This window comes from Rhyacophila brunnea, unplaced genomic scaffold (assembly GCF_057557595.1).
Source record: "Rhyacophila brunnea isolate RB1 unplaced genomic scaffold, BYU_Rbru_1.0 scaffold_22, whole genome shotgun sequence".
NCBI lineage: Eukaryota > Metazoa > Arthropoda > Insecta > Trichoptera > Rhyacophilidae > Rhyacophila > Rhyacophila brunnea.
In genome coordinates, this window is record NW_028232882.1 from 5,665,349 (window position 1) to 5,685,019 (window position 19,671).

The 19,671-nt window shown below is 34.1% G+C and overlaps 1 protein-coding gene across 1 annotated transcript in view; it reads left to right on the forward strand.

The window, feature by feature from the left end:
* The window catches only part of LOC147069965 (thrombospondin type-1 domain-containing protein 7B-like), a 116,430-nt gene that overhangs the window by 88,687 nt on the left and 8,072 nt on the right, over nucleotides 1-19,671 (forward strand). The window contains exons 13-23 of the mRNA XM_085949891.1: nucleotides 1,732-1,980; nucleotides 3,106-3,277; nucleotides 4,720-4,899; nucleotides 7,039-7,181; nucleotides 7,993-8,128; nucleotides 12,009-12,069; nucleotides 12,164-12,282; nucleotides 13,617-13,761; nucleotides 14,580-14,751; nucleotides 15,906-15,994; nucleotides 18,468-18,616. Of these exons, the coding sequence (XP_085806017.1) occupies nucleotides 1,732-1,980; nucleotides 3,106-3,277; nucleotides 4,720-4,899; nucleotides 7,039-7,181; nucleotides 7,993-8,128; nucleotides 12,009-12,069; nucleotides 12,164-12,282; nucleotides 13,617-13,761; nucleotides 14,580-14,751; nucleotides 15,906-15,994; nucleotides 18,468-18,616 (1,615 nt within the window). The remainder of the gene's footprint in view (nucleotides 1-1,731; nucleotides 1,981-3,105; nucleotides 3,278-4,719; nucleotides 4,900-7,038; nucleotides 7,182-7,992; nucleotides 8,129-12,008; nucleotides 12,070-12,163; nucleotides 12,283-13,616; nucleotides 13,762-14,579; nucleotides 14,752-15,905; nucleotides 15,995-18,467; nucleotides 18,617-19,671) is intronic.

Sequence of the window (19,671 nt, forward strand, 5' to 3'; positions counted from 1 at the left end):
CGGTTTTTAATATTTTATTTGAGTTATTTTTAACGAACTGAGCTTCACCTTTCGGCATCTTCAGGCACTATGCAAATTTACCAATGGTAAATTCACACTGAATTCAGTTAATTATTGTTTATATAACAAATTAATACAATAAAAGAAAGTAAAAAAAACCTTTTTACCTACTGAGTAATCAATGATCAAGTATAAAAATAATTTGTCAATATTTGAAGTGATTTGGAAGAACGCTGATGAGTAGGTATTAAAATTGACCAATAGTTAAAATTTGTCGCTATTAGTATGTCACGCCGTAGCATAATGGATAAATGCGACGGATGAGGCGTAAACTCGGGAGATACAAGGTTCGATTCCCCGTCGGTTCTATTTGTTATAATATTATACTCTCCCAGAAAGTGTTTTTCAAAATTATATATGTTCAATAATTGAAGTGTTTGTAAAAACCCGTAGTAAATACATTGAATACTGATTAATACAATATTCAGTAAACGTATCAAATTGTCATTACGTATAAACAATGTAACCAGGCAACGTGTTGTGAAAACATGAGAAGTTATTGCTAAATACTTATTGAACATGGAACAGTTTCAAAAACATTTTCTATAATGTTATTTAAAGTAAACACACTTACTTGCACACCCTTTTCATCGCAAATTCAGCATATCTAATCATCAGGCCCTACTAGTTCGAAAACTTATGGTGAATTTGGAATTAAGTTTTCGGGTTAATTATTCACTCACCTATTTTGATGCTACAGTGCGGCTTATGAATATCAATTTGGTTCAAACTTTCAGCAAAGAGTTGTATGACGCACGTTTCAATTATTAATATTCTGGGTAGACTAAGAAGCGTGAGGTAACAAGGAGGTCGTCATTATTTATTTTTTGGTATAGAACTTCATCCCTCCCTAAGTCTGGGGGAGAGGTACGTATGGAGTTTTGGATGTACTAAAAGCGCTAAATTTTAAATACTTACTGCACTGAAACTGTAGAGTTACATTAATGATTGATGTACTACTACTGCATAGTAAACAGATGTTTCTTAACAATATTATTATAATGTGTAAGGGGGAGATGGCGCGGTGATCTTTAGTGACCTCGACGCGGCGCTGCTATTGCGTCAGTGTTACCTGAGATAAATAAGCGAATAGTGCTCTGTTTTGTAGCCTAAAGACAATACCACCTGCAGTGACCAAAATGTGTACGCACACATGTTTTCATCCCCCGCACAGTCCTTACACAAAAATATTGTAAAATCGAGTTTCCTTTGCCAGATTTTAGTTTTGCTCGAATGCATGAAACTATCACATGCAAAATTATTGCTGATAAATGACCGCGCTAATTGGCCGCCGGGACAATTGGACGCCACACTGTCGAATTAAATGCGCAAAAGAATATACGGACGTAACGATTTGGTAGAGAAAGTAGACAAGACAGTTTAATATGCAATATAATTTTACTAATACGTTTAAAAGCTTGCAATAAAAGTACAGTAGGTATCCATTCTTTGGTGCATTTTTATATTTACGGTTATTGGGTATAACTTAATCATTGGTTAATTAAACGTTAATAATTGTAGAACTTAAGAACGTAAAAATTATTTCCATTCATGTCTAGTTTAGTATGATATAGTAGGTGTTGAAATATATTTGATTAAAAACCATGTGAGATATAATATTTGAATGAACTTAAAAATATTTTAATAATTAAATAATTATTGTTTTTCCAGAGGGTGGTTTTCAAGAACGTTCCCGCCGTGTGATCGAGGCATCCAGTGGTGGAGGGCTAGCGTGCAGTGCCCTTCGCGAACGCCGCACCTGCCCCAGCTCTTCGTCATCTTCTTCTGTATCTTCTTCCGCGTCTCCATCCGCGACAACTGTCAGTCACGATGACTCTCCGGCGCGCTGGTCACATGGCGCCTGGTCACCATGTCGCCTACCGAAGGAGCAACGATGCGGTGAAGGATTAATGACGAGAGGTTAGAAAAACATTTCAGATCGATATTTTAGCTTAAAATATTTACTTACGATCATAATTCTATTCACGCAGTGTCCTTGGGTACGCAGTAACTACTTATAAGTGCGACAGGTTGCAGCGACTGGTAGATGAACGTCTTACCAGTAGCTACAAGCCAAACCTACCTGCCCCGCAACACATTTAGCCTTAATGAAACTCATCACGAAATCGTACGTTAGAATTTGAAGCATCAGCAACTACAAGCCAGGTGTATGTCACTAGAATCAATCACCGTTTATCTGTGCATGGGGAATGTACGCGGAGAAAGTACAGGTATGATTTTCAGTCGCGCCCTGACTCAAATATTACCTAATAGCTTCACTTCGATAGGTGTCCTTTGCAATTTAAATGATGGTACTAATCACAGAATAGATAAATTATTATAAATTTAAAAGTCTAAAAGACGAAGAGTTGAAGCCAATTTTGGTTTATGATTTAATTACGATAAAATTTACGAAATACAAAGCCAACTGAACGTTCTCAAATATTACCAATATTTAACGCACGTTTCGTTTGCGTGACAAACTTTAATGGATACTATGATACAGGCGAAAATATTGAAAATAATATATACTTTAACACGAGTTTAAGTTTATTCCATATTTTTCCACACTCGTGTATTGTATCTACTTACACCCAAACCCAAAATTTAACATACTGCCTTTACTTTTGTGTTCCCTGATAATAACACTACTAACTTGTTTCATAACTCCCCCAAATTAAGTTTTGACATCCTTATAATAATTATTGATTTATCCACAATATTTTTGATATATTATTCTTAATTAAAAATACCATACGAAACTGTAAAAATCAAGTTAACTTCATAATAATAAACAGGTTTTAATACTGTAGTTTATAAACTAGGTATTCGAAAAATGTAAATCGATTTCTCGCGTATAAATGTATTTTGATGTGAGTACAATCAATTTACCGACTCAATTACCTACTAATCTTTGCAGATAATTCATAATAAATTGAGCTATCTAACATGTTTTTATATTATTTTCCAAGTTATCTTATATCTATATACAATATGGATAAAAAGCGAGGGAATAAATCTTTTCATGTGTCATTATATTTTCAGGAGTATGGTGTTCCCAGCAGCATCATAAAATACCTCCAACAGCCTGCTTGTCCACCAGTGCTCCTCCTGCCTCTCACCTTCGCTGCTCAGTAGACTGCCGCACCGGTTGCCAACTAAGTGACTGGTCTCCGTGGTCCAGGTGTGCCAAGGAATGCGGGGGAGTCAGCACTAGGTACTTTCAGAAAAACCATTCACATATTATGTAGCATTATATATATAATCACCTTATAGTGGAATTTGCATATAAAGATTGGAAGAAACACAAACACTAAACCGCATTAGGTAAAAGAGTCATTAGTTATACAATAGAGAGACCGGAAGAGCTTCAATACAACCCAAGCATAGGTGGCAGAACGCCTTACAGCGCTTCCTTAAGCCGTGTCCACATTAGCAACAAGTTGCTGGCAACCTCATTAAATTTCGATTTAAATAATTTTTGATAATTATTATCGTGAAATTTAATGAGGTTGCCAGCAACTTGTTGCCAGTGTGGACATGGCATTATATACACAAGGCGGCTATCGAGGGTAGTTTATCATATGTATGTATTGAGGCGGTAAATTGTTACAATATTATGGTAACGGTCTGAACTGTCAAAAAGTGCTATGTTTTAACAGCACCCCGCTTGGCTGTGTTAACATTTAGAGCGAGATAGATAGTTTTCACTGTTTAAACGGCTAACTTATTGTAACAATTATAATATCCCAATGCATAAATAATATGATAAACTACTTTTCATGGCCGCTGATAACAACCTTTTGTATATAATAGATGCGCAGAAAAGGTATTCAGAGTGGTTTTAAGTTATCCATGGTGCAATCAATGGACATATATTTCTTCTTCTTTCGACCATGTCCGATCCTAATAGGGTCATATGGGCCTCCACAGAGTAGAGGTTTGTATTGACAGATTTTGTTTTTTACGAGAAATGGATGTCAGCCACTTGCTCAACCTATTCGGTCCATACCCTGACACACACTAATTGAAAAACAATATGTGTACTTGCCAGACCCAGGATTCGAACCTAGGACCCACGACGTTATAGTCCAACGCTTAAGCTGCGCGGCCACCGTGGGCGTGACATATATTTCGATGACATTTAACGTGAACATGCAAGCATATTGTTACAACAAGGGACTTTCAAATACATACTTATCAATAGTAAAAACATTTTGAAAAATCATGTGATAATTGTATTAATATCATCCACCTGGATCAGTCTCTATCTAGATTTTTCCAAGATAATTACCGTATAATAGTCAGTAAAATATGAGCCTACATGGAAAGGAGGTTATATGAACATACTTACTAGCAATGGTTGTTATCTATTCGACCAACTTTCTTTGCACTAAATCAAATACACATTGAAATAAATATCACCTACATTTTACTAGCCCAGGATTGAACGCGCCCCCCATAATATCAGCAACGGTTGCTCTACCAATAATTAAGCCATTGTGTGTACTAAAGAATATAATCAAAGAAAATCTTTAACTTCGTAACAGTATTTTTGAAGATATTAATTGGTCAATTACTTGACATTATAATATATATAAAAGTATTTTCGGAATGCCCGTTTGATCTATATTATATGATATTTCGTCCATTCAACAGATCTCGAAAGAAACTGGGTAATTCTCCGTGCCCTAACACAGTCCTGTACGAAGGTCATGAGTGTCCATGTGGAATCTTCCACTCGAAGCTGACACCTCCTTGGTCCAAATGCCTTGTACTCTCTGGTCCAGAAGACTTCAATGTTCCGACTGCTCCAGAGTACCTCGGTGACGTTGACAGGTATAGATATTGAATTATTCTTATTTAAATTTGTGCTCATTGTTTATAAAACTTCATAGTGAGTAACGCTACTTTCACATTATACGGTTTTGACCGTACGGCAAAAAATCGAACGGCGAAATTCTTATAGTGGCGTGAAGAAAATCTGGGCCCTTTTCACAATACACGGCGACGGTTAAAAATCGAAACGGCGCCCGGACGGCCACCGATGACTCAGTGGTATACGTGACCTAATGCATGCTTTCACATTAGACGGTTTTAAATCGTACAAACAGCACAACACTCAACCACAAATTGAGCTTGTGACAAAAAAAACGTGCATAAACCGTATAGTGTGAAAATAGCGTGCACTTGTTGCCGATTCGGATTTTTACCGTTCAATTTATTTCCGTACGGTTGAAACCGTATAATGTGAAATAAGGGTTAGTAAGATATAAGAAAATCGACCAAACATTTTCTCATTATAAATAATAATATATAGAGTGAAGATACGACGTTGAATCTGGCTCGGTCAAATACTACTGATGCTTCAAAATAGTTTCAAGATGAGCTTTTCTTAAAGCCAACCAAACTGATTTCAGTATCCTAAAAAGCCTTTAAATATTAGATATCCACAGACTGTATACGGGGCAACTACTGGATACTAGCATGGCCTAGGAAGACGCGAGAAGATTGGCTAGTAACATGGATTCTGGAGAACATTGCGTGGTGTCCATTTACGTCATTTATAGAGCGGACATGAACAAAGAAATAAACAAGAATAATTATTATACTTTCTCCGTCAATATAATTTCAATTCATAATTGTATTCCATAGTTTTGCAACAGAATTGTTAATTCCATTCTTATGTTAATCATATTAAATTTACACTCGTATCGTGTTTAGATTGAAAATTTTATCAATATCAATTGATATAAATCAATTTATTACCATTGTAAAACTAGAAAATACGGTCAGTATTTCAATACTTATCGTTACCTCAATACTAAAACTGGATAACTTGATTTTCACTATTTTTGAGATAGCTATTGAATATGATTCTACATTGATAAAATGGTAAAACTAGATAAGTCGGAAGTTATTGGGAACTGTATTAATTTTGTGTTTAAAAATATTAGATAACTTGAAAACTATAAATACATTAAATCATTATCAACCAGGATCAATCCACTGCTGGATGAAGGCCTCCCCAAGCTTCTTCCAACTCTCTCGGTCCTGTGTCTTTCGATGCCACGTATTTCTGCCGAACTTTACCAGTTCGTCGACCCTGTGGCCGTTTCGTGTCCCTTGGGTACCACTGAATGGCGGCATTTGTCCAGCGGCCGTCCTTTCGGCGAGCAATGTGCCCCGCCCATCTCCATTTCAGCTGTTTGGCAACGTCTATTACATCGCGTACTCCTGTCTGCTTTCTAACCCATTCGTTTCTCTTACGGTATACGTGACCTAATGCATGCTTTCACATTAGACGGTTTTAAATCGTACAAACAGCACAACACTCAACCACAAATTGAGCTTGTGACAAAAAAAACGTGCATAAACCGTATAGTGTGAAAATAGCGTGCACTTGTTGCCGATTCGGATTTTTACCGTTCAATTTATTTCCGTACGGTTGAAACCGTATAATGTGAAATAAGGGTTAGTAAGATATAAGAAAATCGACCAAACATTTTCTCATTATAAATAATAATATATAGAGTGAAGATACGACGTTGAATCTGGCTCGGTCAAATACTACTGATGCTTCAAAATAGTTTCAAGATGAGCTTTTCTTAAAGCCAACCAAACTGATTTCAGTATCCTAAAAAGCCTTTAAATATTAGATATCCACAGACTGTATACGGGGCAACTACTGGATACTAGCATGGCCTAGGAAGACGCGAGAAGATTGGCTAGTAACATGGATTCTGGAGAACATTGCGTGGTGTCCATTTACGTCATTTATAGAGCGGACATGAACAAAGAAATAAACAAGAATAATTATTATACTTTCTCCGTCAATATAATTTCAATTCATAATTGTATTCCATAGTTTTGCAACAGAATTGTTAATTCCATTCTTATGTTAATCATATTAAATTTACACTCGTATCGTGTTTAGATTGAAAATTTTTGTGGTAACCATAGAATTATTAATTTCAGGTTAGAGGCGGTATCTGAATGGTCCAGACCGTGTGGGGAAGGCGTCGGATTTCGATACCGACGCCTCGTTTGCTCCGACGTCTCTGGCCGAATCATAGAACCACACCATTGCCAACATCACAATGACAGGGATGAACAAACAGGTAAGCAATTACATATTATTTTAGGCCTTGATTATAATATTTAGGTAAACTTTGAGATATTCTATATATTATCTAAGTCATATTATTTAATTCGTCATATACAGTGCTTGCCAAAGTCCATAAAGCTTAGAAAGTTCATTGTTTTGACAAGTGTGTCTGGTAAAAGAGATGAAAGGTGAATGCCCATGCGGTAGAGTAATAAATGAATCCATCGAAAAATTTATAGCATTCACCACAAGTCTATCAGTAGATAGCGATACGGAATAAAGCTCTCTGCGGTCAAAATTATTCGTTGACATTTAACTCATTCTGCAGTGTTCTTGTAAGTTCTATTCCTGCGCATCTATTCTATATACAAGACTACTTTCGGCCGCTACAACAGCTAACTAGGGTAGGAAAGTATCGAAATATTAGCACTGTAACAATCACAATAAGTTAGCCGTCTGAACTGTCAAAACTATCTATCTGGCTCTAAAATTTATCACAGCCAAGAGTGGTGCTGTTAAAACATAGCACTTATAGTAACAATAACAACTAACTTATTGTAATTGTTACAATAAGTGCTAATACTTGGATACTTTCCTACTCTAGATAGCGACCGAAAGCAGTATTGTATATAGAATAGATGCACTGGTCACAGTATTACTTCAAAATACTTAAAATTAAAGTATTACTTGAAATCACCATATTTTTTAATGAATATAATAGATATGGATGTATTGTTAAAGCTAGTGTCATAATGATTAGGCGAGATGATCAGTTTTATGGAAATGAAGCATCAAGATACATTTAATTCTACATTTGTTTTCAGGTTTTGCTGGCTTGTCTGGTCTGGTCCGCGAATCCTGCTCCACTGAATGTCCAATCGACTGCAGAATGAGCAGGTGGAGTGCCTGGGGAAATTGCGAAGGGAAACCATGTGGAATCAGTTTGCAGCGGAGGACCAGGTTGGACACATTTAAAATTACTATTCTGTTGCAGAATTTGTTCAACAATTGACAGTTTGACGAATGCAAATGATTTTTTAAAGAAATAATAATAATACGTACATTGGTAATCATCCAAAATTATATCCTGAAATTTTCTTACTGTACCAACGTAGCGCTTGTGGTTTTCATACATTCTATAGTAAAGAATATTGTATGACGAATAATGGAGAACAATCAATTTATTACCATTGTAAAACTAGAAAATACGGTCAGTATTTCAATACTTATCGTTACCTCAATACTAAAACTGGATAACTTGATTTTCACTATTTTTGAGATAGCTATTGAATATGATTCTACATTGATAAAATGGTAAAACTAGATAAGTCGGAAGTTATTGGGAACTGTATTAATTTTGTGTTTAAAAATATTAGATAACTTGAAAACTATAAATACATTAAATCATTATCAACCAGGATCAATCCACTGCTGGATGAAGGCCTCCCCAAGCTTCTTCCAACTCTCTCGGTCCTGTGTCTTTCGATGCCACGTATTTCTGCCGAACTTTACCAGTTCGTCGACCCTGTGGCCGTTTCGTGTCCCTTGGGTACCACTGAATGGCGGCATTTGTCCAGCGGCCGTCCTTTCGGCGAGCAATGTGCCCCGCCCATCTCCATTTCAGCTGTTTGGCAACGTCTATTACATCGCGTACTCCTGTCTGCTTTCTAACCCATTCGTTTCTCTTACGGTCCTTTCGCGTGATGCCCAACATACATCTCCCCATGCCTCGCTGTGCGACTCTTAGCTTTTGGAAATCTCTCGTGTTGAGGGTCCACGTCTCGCAGCAACGGGTTGGTTGGCCACAGACATTGGTTGAACACCCTACGCTTAAGAAATAATGGTAGGTCACTCTTGAAGACACTATTCAGATGTCCGAAAGCACTCCATCCCAGCTTTGTTCTTCGAGCAATTTCATCGTGCATGCTTCCGTCAATGGACACCTGAAATTACTAAAACCGTTAAATACATTAAATAAATAAAATAATATATTCACAATATTTTTTCATACAATTGAACATTATTTAATTATTCTCAATTAGAAAAGCAGGATTTTCGATTTTTGTTTTAAATAATAATTATAGCCTTGATTTGTGTTAATCAAGTAAAGTTTAAATTTCATTTTCCCAACAATGACTAAATCAGAGTTGTCTAGTTGTAGTATTGAGGTGACGTTATGGATTGAAGAATAGATTCTATATCTGGTAACCATCGATTATTTGTTTAACATTAATAATTTTGTACATTCATCTTTGTTTCTCGCATATAACCGTACCATGAAGATAATTAAGTACATCGACAGTGTTGATATCGCGCTAATGCGTAGCAATATCGTAGCAAAAGCGTAGATAATACGTAGCACCACCGTAGCTCATACGTAGCACATCAATACTATATTTTATAATATGATCACAGGACGCAATCTAACTATCATAATCTTAATGTGTCAAATTGATGTTTAAATGTTCAAATAAATTAACTTCTATGTTTGAATGACGATTTAACGGAAAATTGTAGGAAGCGTATAGGATTGTTGTAAATCAATTGTAACAGCTTTACCGCTAATATTTCTTACAATATGCAAACAGAAAATTATATATATGATATATATAGACTAGTTATATCTGTATTAGTGTTACTGTAGCTCAATAGTAGCTTATTCGTAGGCCGTAGATCCAACGTAGGAAAACCGTAGACCATTCGTAGCAAACACGTAGCACGATCGTAGTACATTTTTAAGATGGCCGAATGTCATGAATATCTTTATAAGACATTATTAAAATACATTTTTAGATCGCATACTATCACATAATTTATACATACTATATGCTAGTTCTATCTGTATTAGTGTTACTGTAGCTCAGCAGTAGTTTATTCGTAGGCCGTAGATCCAACGTAGCAAAACTGTAGACCATCCGTAGCATACGCGTAGCGCGATCGTAGTACAGTTTTACGATAGCCGTAGGTCATGAATATGTTTATAAAACAGTATTAAAATACATTTTAGACCATACATTATAAATAACATTTACAAGTAACTGTTTAAGTCAAATGAATATCCACTTTCATCACTGAATTTTAGAATCTGTCTAGAAACATTTTCAAAAAGACATAAAAATAAGTAAATGCGTTATTCGTAATATCTGAATATTAAATCACCTATATAATAAACTTTTTTTTTACTCAACGAATAAGACAGAAGATTTGAGAATGCAACATCCTATATAATGAATATATACATAATTTTAAAACATCTCATGCATATACACAATAGAAAAAAATACAACACTCAACGGAACTTGAACCTGTATATAACTTGTTCGATAAGCATTTCATGTAACAACTCGTAGTTAACTAAGATGGCCGTAGCTTAATTGAAAAAGCATACTGGCGCGAATCCAGTAGATACAGGTTCAGGTGTCGTAATTTCGTTTCTACAAAACGATTTTTTTACTGTGTATATGCATTAGATGTTTTCAAATTATGTATATTAAAATTATATGTCCCAATATTGCAGAAGCGAGGCAGAAGGTTTATAAAAATGGCATGTAGTTTTTTAATAGAAAATCTATGACCACTCGGCGAAAAACACACACAGCGACTAATCACTAGTGGTAGAGGTGAAGTTTAAACCATCAACAGTTTTTGTCCAAAAACGAAAAATATATTATCTGGTTTTGCCAAATCACGAATATGGTTACGAACATGTCCGGAAATTTGTACGTATGTAGTTCGCCGTATCACACTGCATCGTGGAATATTGTATCGGAAATATATGGTCGTCTATTAAAGACACCCATGGTGGCCGCGCGACATAAGCGTTGGACTATCACGCTGTGGATCTCAGGTTCGAATCCTGGGCCTGGCAAGTACACATATTGTTTTTCAGTTTGTGTGTAAGTCAGGGTATGGACCTAATAGGTTGAGCAAGTGGCTGACATCCATTTCTCGTAAAAAACAAAATCTGTTAATACAAACCTCTACTCTGTGGAGGCCCATATGATCCTATTAGGGTCGGACATCGTCAAAAAAAAAATTAAAGACCGTCCAACCTCTTTGGGTCGTATAGTACTGAGATAAAATACATGTCTAAATAAAACACGGTTCTTGTCGGTTTACAGGAATCAAGCGGCAAACAAATCTTGAAAATAGCCGATATACTGGATTATTTGTTAGGTTAGGATCAATGCTCCCTATAATTTTTCTATGCGGATCATCAACGCAATTGAGCAGTGGCGTAACTAAGGTTGGTAAATTTACACCCCCTTTCCCCCCTTACAAACACACATTTTCATTTTTTCATTAAAACTTATATGTTTAAGGTATTTATTAATTTTAGTTATTTTATATAATAATAACACTAACATCGATATTTTTTAAGTAAATAAAAAAATAGGAAATAGTCGCACTTGACATTCGCCTTCTGAAAGAAGTCGAAGAATTGTGTATATTGTGATTTTGGTTGATTGTGGTTTCGTGCATTCGAGCAAAACTAAAATCAGGCAAAGGAAACTAACTTTGTTTTACAATATTTTTGTGCAAGGACTTAGTAAGGATCTAATAAAATTGGAACATTATTGTTTGCAATGCTCCACGAACAACACGAATTTTTTCATCTCTTTCCGATAAGAAATCTCACGGTGAACTGTGCTACGATGAAATGTAATACGTACAATTTACATGTAACCGGTTAGGAAGGACCGAAAATTACTTTACAATAGAAATTTTACTAACGTATAATCTAGACAGGGTATATCTACATGGTTTAAATGCGCCTTTTAGATAATAATTTGTTGTAGAAATACATGATAATTAATTTATATAATCTTTTCTGTTACAGAAATATATTGGTAAACGCATCTGCCGGTGGTAGGCCTTGTGGTGTCACATCACAAACCAAGGTACCAATCATAAATTTTAATTATTGTTTTGTAATATACAAAATGATATTACGTAAGGCAAAATATTGACGAGTACCTGCTTATGTTCCAACAGGTTTGCAAGAACCCGTGCGAAGGCTACGCTTGGGTGAGCAGCGGCTGGACTCCATGCAACCTGATACCACGCCATCAATCTCAAGGATGCGGCACGGGAGACCAGTATAGAACTGTCAGGTAGTTAATGTATTGTAATTATTCATTATTAATTATGCACCCACGATGACCGCGCAGCTTAAGCGTCGAACTATAACGTCGTGGGCCCCAGGTTCAAATCCTGACTCTGGCAAGTACACGTTATATTATTTTTCAATTTTTGTATGAGTCAGAGTATGGAGCTAGCAGGTTGAGCAAGTGGCTAACGTTTGTTTCTCGTAAATACAAACCTCCACTCTGTGGAGACCCAATTAGGATCAGACATGGTTAAAAAAATAAATTCATTACTGAGGATTGGTTCTTACATATTTTAATAGCACAATATATTCGCTATAAATTAAACAAGATTCACTAGTTTTGCAAAGATAAGGAAAAATTAAAAAATTAATATAAAAAAATTGAATGCGATGTGTTACAAATAGAATCAGTAATTCATTCAAACATTATCGAATGATATGTAATATAAATTATATTAATTTATATTGGTTGTATTAATATAATTTATATTATAATTTTGTTAAATGGAATTATACATAGTAAATTGGATAACCAATTAAGGGGGGACATGCTCGTCGAAGGTAAAAATTGAGTTTTTATTGTATTTTCAAACCATGATCCTGGACACTCCTTAAACGTTGTAGATAATCTATTTATATAATTTTGAAGCCTTATTATCCTTTATAGTTATTTTAAACATTTGATGACTGCATAAAGTATTTTTGTTACATAAAATAGTATTCTTTTAAACCTCTCGCTCTAATGTTTTAGAATATAGTCATATTTCGGTACATAACTGTGCAGTGGTGTTAAGATTTTTTACGTTTATTAATTTTTAAACGCATTTATGAAACCATTAGTATAATTTATTACGAGATAATTTTTGTAAAATATTCACGATAAAAAATTATATTGATAATCTCTGTGATCCCAAATTTGACAAGAATTAGGCATTTTATTATTCAAAAAATCGGCAAGATTTACACATTTGAAGATGATTCTAAAGATACTTATTATAAGCTATGTCTTTGACCATTCAAGTGTGATAAACATCTTATGAATAATGATTGCTTTATAATAATTATTGACCTAAGAATAAGGTAGTGTTTTTTTGAAATACGCCATTTCTTTTTAATTACAATAAATTAATTATTAATTTACAATAAATTTAATTAGCTTAATATGTTTTCTTATAATTGAAAAAATGCATGAATTTTTTGTTTAAAATTCAATTAGTACAATTCAAGAAAAATCATAAATCCTCTAATTAATGCAATAAATAGAATACATAACGCATGCAAAAAAATACATTTCCATTTTTGGATATTATTTAAAATTAAATATCTGTTTCTCAACAGGTGCGTGGAATTGGCAACTGGTTTGCCAGTGGAAGATGCTCTATGTGATCCACTGTCTCAGCCAGCAGACCTGAACGCTTGTCACCTCTCATGTCCTGGCGAATGCGTCGTTAGTGAGTGGAGCGAATGGAGTCAGTGCCCTAAGGTGGGTATTTTTTTTTATTTTAACCTCAGAAACATACATATTTGAAGAAAAAAAAGAACACGTCATTTCTTTCCGAGTGAGTGCTTTCGCCATCTGAGATTAAACGAGATAAGAGGCCAACATTTTTTTAATATGTTTCTGATGTGTTTCAAGATTGTTTTTTTATATAATAAAGAATATAACATTCTTAAACATTACGTATATCTAGTATTGAATAATAATAAAAATAATAAGTAATTAAATATCTAATTATTTATTCTTTCTATAATAGTGTCTCTACATTCAAATTCGTTTAAATTTCATTAAGTACATACTCTCAGATGATAGCATTCATTTTGAAATCCATTTATTAACTAACCTATATAACATTACATATAATAACATATCTCAGAGGAATATAATAATCACTAGAATTTTGTTTTTAAAAAACATTACGACACCCAACAGGATTCTAACCTACGCCCCTGAGATTTACGATAATGTTTTCTACAAACTAAGCTATGGGCATCCTATCTAATTGCAACTAAATTAACTAACTAGTAGTATTTACAATTCTCTCTAAAGCGCATTTTAAATTTCGTTAATTTTTATTAATAAAAATCATAGTGTATTAACCTATATAAATTATACTATTATAATTGTTACTCACCAATGGTAATTCACAAAATGAATACAGTGAAAGATCGTGAAAATATTATTATTAAGTAAAGAAGATAGTATAAAGTCTAAAGTGTTGAACTGAAAAGTTATTTGTTTTGCCACCCGAAGAAGAAGGCACGATAGAGTGGATATTATAATAAAGTGTTGAAATCTTTCAGCCATGCTGGGGAGGATCGCGAAGAGACCGCACACGAGCCCAGCTACGAGGTCCATCTCGGTCATCCCGATCTGACTGCCCGCCGCTGGTGCAAGCGCAGCCCTGTCTTTTGAACCACACCTGCTTTGATTACGCCTGGCGTACTACACATTGGGGATCATGTCTTCCCTTAGGTAATTATAACTGTTTATAATTACAATAATACTCTGATAAAATAGTTAGTTCAAATATCTTGCAAGTAACCTTCTTTTATAGAGATATTAATACTATCGGCCGAAGGTACTTGATGAAATTTGAATTTAAATTCTAATGGATTTAAGCTTTCACGGATCAAGCTCGGAGGGTCAAGGATCACAATAAAAATATAAAACAAACAAATTATAAATAGTTGAAGTGTTTGTATGAAAACCCCAACCTTATCAATAATAATACACTCGATAAGCGTATAATAAATCGTCAAAACCTAATAATATATCATTAGTAATTATAAACAACACAAATAATTTACTCAAGAGGTGTACAATAGCCCATTATGGGAACAATAGTAACGTATTGTAAATTAATGGAGCTAACTAATGAGATATATCTATGATATCAGTCTTTTAAAGTTATTAGTTAAACAATTATTAATATTCAATAATATTCTTACATGATAGTAGGTACCTACTTTTTAAAATAATATTATTATTTAAATATAACAAATCTACAAATAAACCCACATTATATATATATACACGTATAGAAATCTACATCCACATACATACACATGTTTCGCATGTCTTGCATAGAGATGTATACAATTGAAGCAAAAAGTCAACTCAGGTCTACTAATTAAGTTAGCTACAAGTAACTTTGTATTGTAGGTTCGTTTAAAAAAAATCACACTTCTACTATGACATTCCATTACAATTTTAGATTCATCCAATTAGTTAATCACATGCATGATTATATTTGCAGATTGATAAAATAAGTCTTGAATAGTGTATGATTAATTTGACATCTAACGCTAACATATTGGCATATCAAAGCATATATTTGAATATAAAATTTAGCTATAAATACCTGTGGAATGACACTCCCTCTTAAATTTTGTATAGGCAGCTAAAAATAATACAATACCAGTATTAGAATCATTCGGAGAAAATAGAAATTTGTTATAACCAAGCGTATAATCGTTCGATTCCAAAATCGAACTGTTTCCTTCTATATAGAGACCAAATTCTTTAATATTTTCATTATTAATATAACCATTATAGCCAGTTTTTTAATATTCATTTCTGTCTTTCACTATGGTTAAAGGTTTTAAATGCAATGTATTATTTCTCAGGTGGTTCCAGCTGTGGAGAAGGAATGCAACAAAGAGCTATCTACTGCGAGAGAAGTGATGGAAGACAAGTCAGTGACCTGTTTTGTGATGTAAGTCCAAATATATATAATATACTTGCTATATTACTTCAACCGGCGATGTTAGAGCATCAATGCATTGGCAAGCACAATGTCACGTGACTTCCCTCAGTCAGTGTCACATTTTTTGGGAGACATCCGGCATACTTAATATTCAAGCCACATAAGGTGCCTCTTCGTGATAACATCCTTCATCAAGGATTCGAACGTCTCCTCATAAACTAGAGTGGGCCGTAATGCATTTGTATCAGTGTACTTCTATGATTCTAAAGATACATCGATTTTAAAAGCTTTTAAACCGACGCTCCTAGACTTTGATTATGTAACACGTCTCAGAGACAAACAAAACCACAAGTTTAGTAGTAGCATGCACGCGTTGAATAATTAACTTCGAAGAATAAGTATATATAATAGAATTCGCCAATTTCGCGCCTAAAAAGGTGTGGGTAGTTTTCTGGAGGGAAGATAGAGTGGAAAGCCATTGTTAAATTGAGAACAAAGAATGGTAACTAAGTTACTCTAAAAGAGGGTGAAGTTGGAAGTGAGGTTAGGAGTATCAATATTATGAAGGCGTGACCTTATCTTACCGTATATACTCATTGGTACCTTCATCGATATTTAGGTCATCGTCACGCTTAAGGCGAAGTCTTCACTGAGCCTTTTTTAAAGAGGCACCTAGCGGAAAAATACGAAGCTTGCAATTTGAGACATTTTTTTGATAATTTACAATTTCAACTGTATTAATGAATAAATATGTATCTGAAAACATTAAAAATAAAAATATTTTTTATTTCAAGTCAAAGACAAACTTACAATTGTAAAAAATGTAATAAAATGTGAATTTGTTCTATCGGACCGCACCCTATTATTACATGTATTTTATGGTCATATTTATTATTAAAATTTAGTTTATTAAGTTTTCTAAGCATCACCTAAGCGATTTTTGACTAATTCATAGTTTTAATGTTTTTTATATCTATTTTAAAAAACATCGATTTTTATAAAAAATATAAATGTGTATAACTTGAAATCCTTTTTATTTATATCAAATCAATTATTTTTATAAATATAAATTAAATATTTATATTAATATTATTAATATATTAATATAAATATTAAAACTATGAATTTGTCAAAAATCGCTTAAATGATGCTTAGAAAACTTAATAAACTAAATTTTAATAATAAATATGACCATAAAATATATGTAATAATAGGGTGCGGACCGATAGAACAAATTCACATTTTATTACATTTTTTACAATTGTAAGTTTGTCTTTGACTTAAAATAAAAAATATTTTTATTTTTAATGTTTTCAAATACGTATTTATTCATTAATACAGTTGAAATTGTAAATTATCAAAAAAATGTCTCAAATTGCAAGCTTCGTATTTTTCCGCTAGGTGCCTCTTTAAAAAAGGCTCAGTGAAGACTTCGCCTTAACAGGTGATTAAAGGCTAGATCAGGGTCTAAGGATGGGTTGACGGCATATTTTGTGACTCTCTCACGCCAGTATCTAAAGAGACATGAAGTAACAGAGCTTATGCTGGAGGCACCACTCCCGTGGTAGCATGGGAGAAAGATTATACCAATAGAGTGAAGGTTATGTTATGCAAATCTTTTACGGGGCATGGTTGTTTTCCAGTTCCGAATTCTTTGAATCATTGGTCTAAATCAGGGGTTCACAAAATGCGTCCCGCGTCACTTTTTCATGTGTCTCGCGAGACATGTTAAATCTGTATTATTTTGTATTCTTCATATCGAATATTAAAAGTTAAATTTAGAATTAAATATCCTCTGTCAACAATGAGGACTTTCACTTGGGGTATATTCAAATACAGTTAAACATGCCCATGAAATGGCTTCTTTATTTGGAAGTACTTATATTTGTGAAAATAAAATTTCTACAATGAGCATTAATAAATCAAACTTAAGAACAAAATTAACAGATAACCATAATATGGTTGTCTGTTAATTTTTTTTGTTACACACCACAAATTTTGAGCCTAGATTGGAGGATTTAGTTTCAAACAAACAATTATTGCATAAATCACAGGGTGAAACAAATTTAATATTATTTTTTAGTATATTAATTATTAAAAATGTATATTTAGTTAAAAATATAAGTTTATACAATGATTTTTTTTTTATTTTTTTGCCTTATGTTTTTTAAAAACAGAAAATATTTGCAAAAGAAATGGTGGCCCACCAAATATTTTTGATTTCAAAATTGACCCTTTGACGAAAAAGTTTTTGAACCCCTGGTCTAAATCAAACATAAGTTAAAACTATCTTGTGATTTTTGCCATATACTGGATTTAAATGCGTACCCACTTCATTGAATATGGGTTCTCAAGCACTGCTCCATCGTAGAGCGTAGGCATCGGTCATCCACGTAAGACCAACATCTGACTTGGCATAATTCTGAAAGATCTCGTCTTCTTTATATGATTCGATCAATATCTGGAATTATTTATATTCCAGATGAAAAATCACCCGTCTGAGCCATCCGAAAAATTCTGCTACGAAGATTGCCCTATCGATTGTGAGCTCTCAGAATGGACTGACTGGGAGACAACACAGTGTACGTGTGGAACTGACCCTAACAACGTTGGAAACATTACAAGAAACAGGTAAAACATTGTCACCCTAGCTGTTATAAGTGCGTTATTAATTTTGAATTGATCTAGTTTGAATATTGAATCTAAATATATCAGATGATGGTATATACGACAGAAAACTAATTATGGTTGCAAAAACTTCAGCTGATCAATAAAATATAAGAATACCCGTTGAAGAATGTACAACATTACTTAAATGGTGGGACAATAATATGTTGATTTGATTTAGAAATTCGTTGAATTTATCATTTTTTTTTTGACCATGTCCGATCCTGATAGGATCATATGGGACTCCACAGAGTGGAGGTTTGTATTGACAGATTTTGTTTTTTTACGAGAAATGGATGTCAACCACTTGGTTGTACCAACCAACCTATTAGGTCCATACCCTGACACACACAAATTGAAAAACAATATGTGTACTTGCCAAACCCAGGATTCAAATCTGGGACCCACGGCTTTATAGTCCAACGCTTATGCCGCGCGGCCACCGTGGGCGTTTATCATAATACGTTTTAACTCATGGATGTCAAATAATGGCCAAAATAATATGTATAGAAAGATATAGAAGTAATAGAAGTGTAAAAACCACGAAACAGATTAATAGATAGATTTCCGATAATATCAGTCCCGTGCGGCTCCGTCTCGGGACGGAATGAACACTTAAAATCACTTCTTTCAGACACGTTTATAGTGAAATGGAAGGCGGCCGTGCATAACCACGACGGGTGGCGGTGGGAATCTAGGTAGGCTATACCCCAATACACTAAATTTTGACGCAGGGTTTTGAATGTATGAGTATCCTACGAAAATAAACCGTACATTACAGACGTTCAATAGTGTGTGTTGCATTCTTCAAACACACCAATATTTAATGAGCGTTAGTGAATAAACCGAAAGCAGTTGTCAGAACGAATGACAAGCGTATTCTCGATACGTTTTTAAGTTCATCCCATATTCTTCCACACTCTAGATCGGTTGCCTGTTACTCCACACCCGTTAGGTATTTCAGTTTCCATTATTTCTGAGTTCCCTGGTTAAAATCAACCCTATGACTTTTTCGCCTG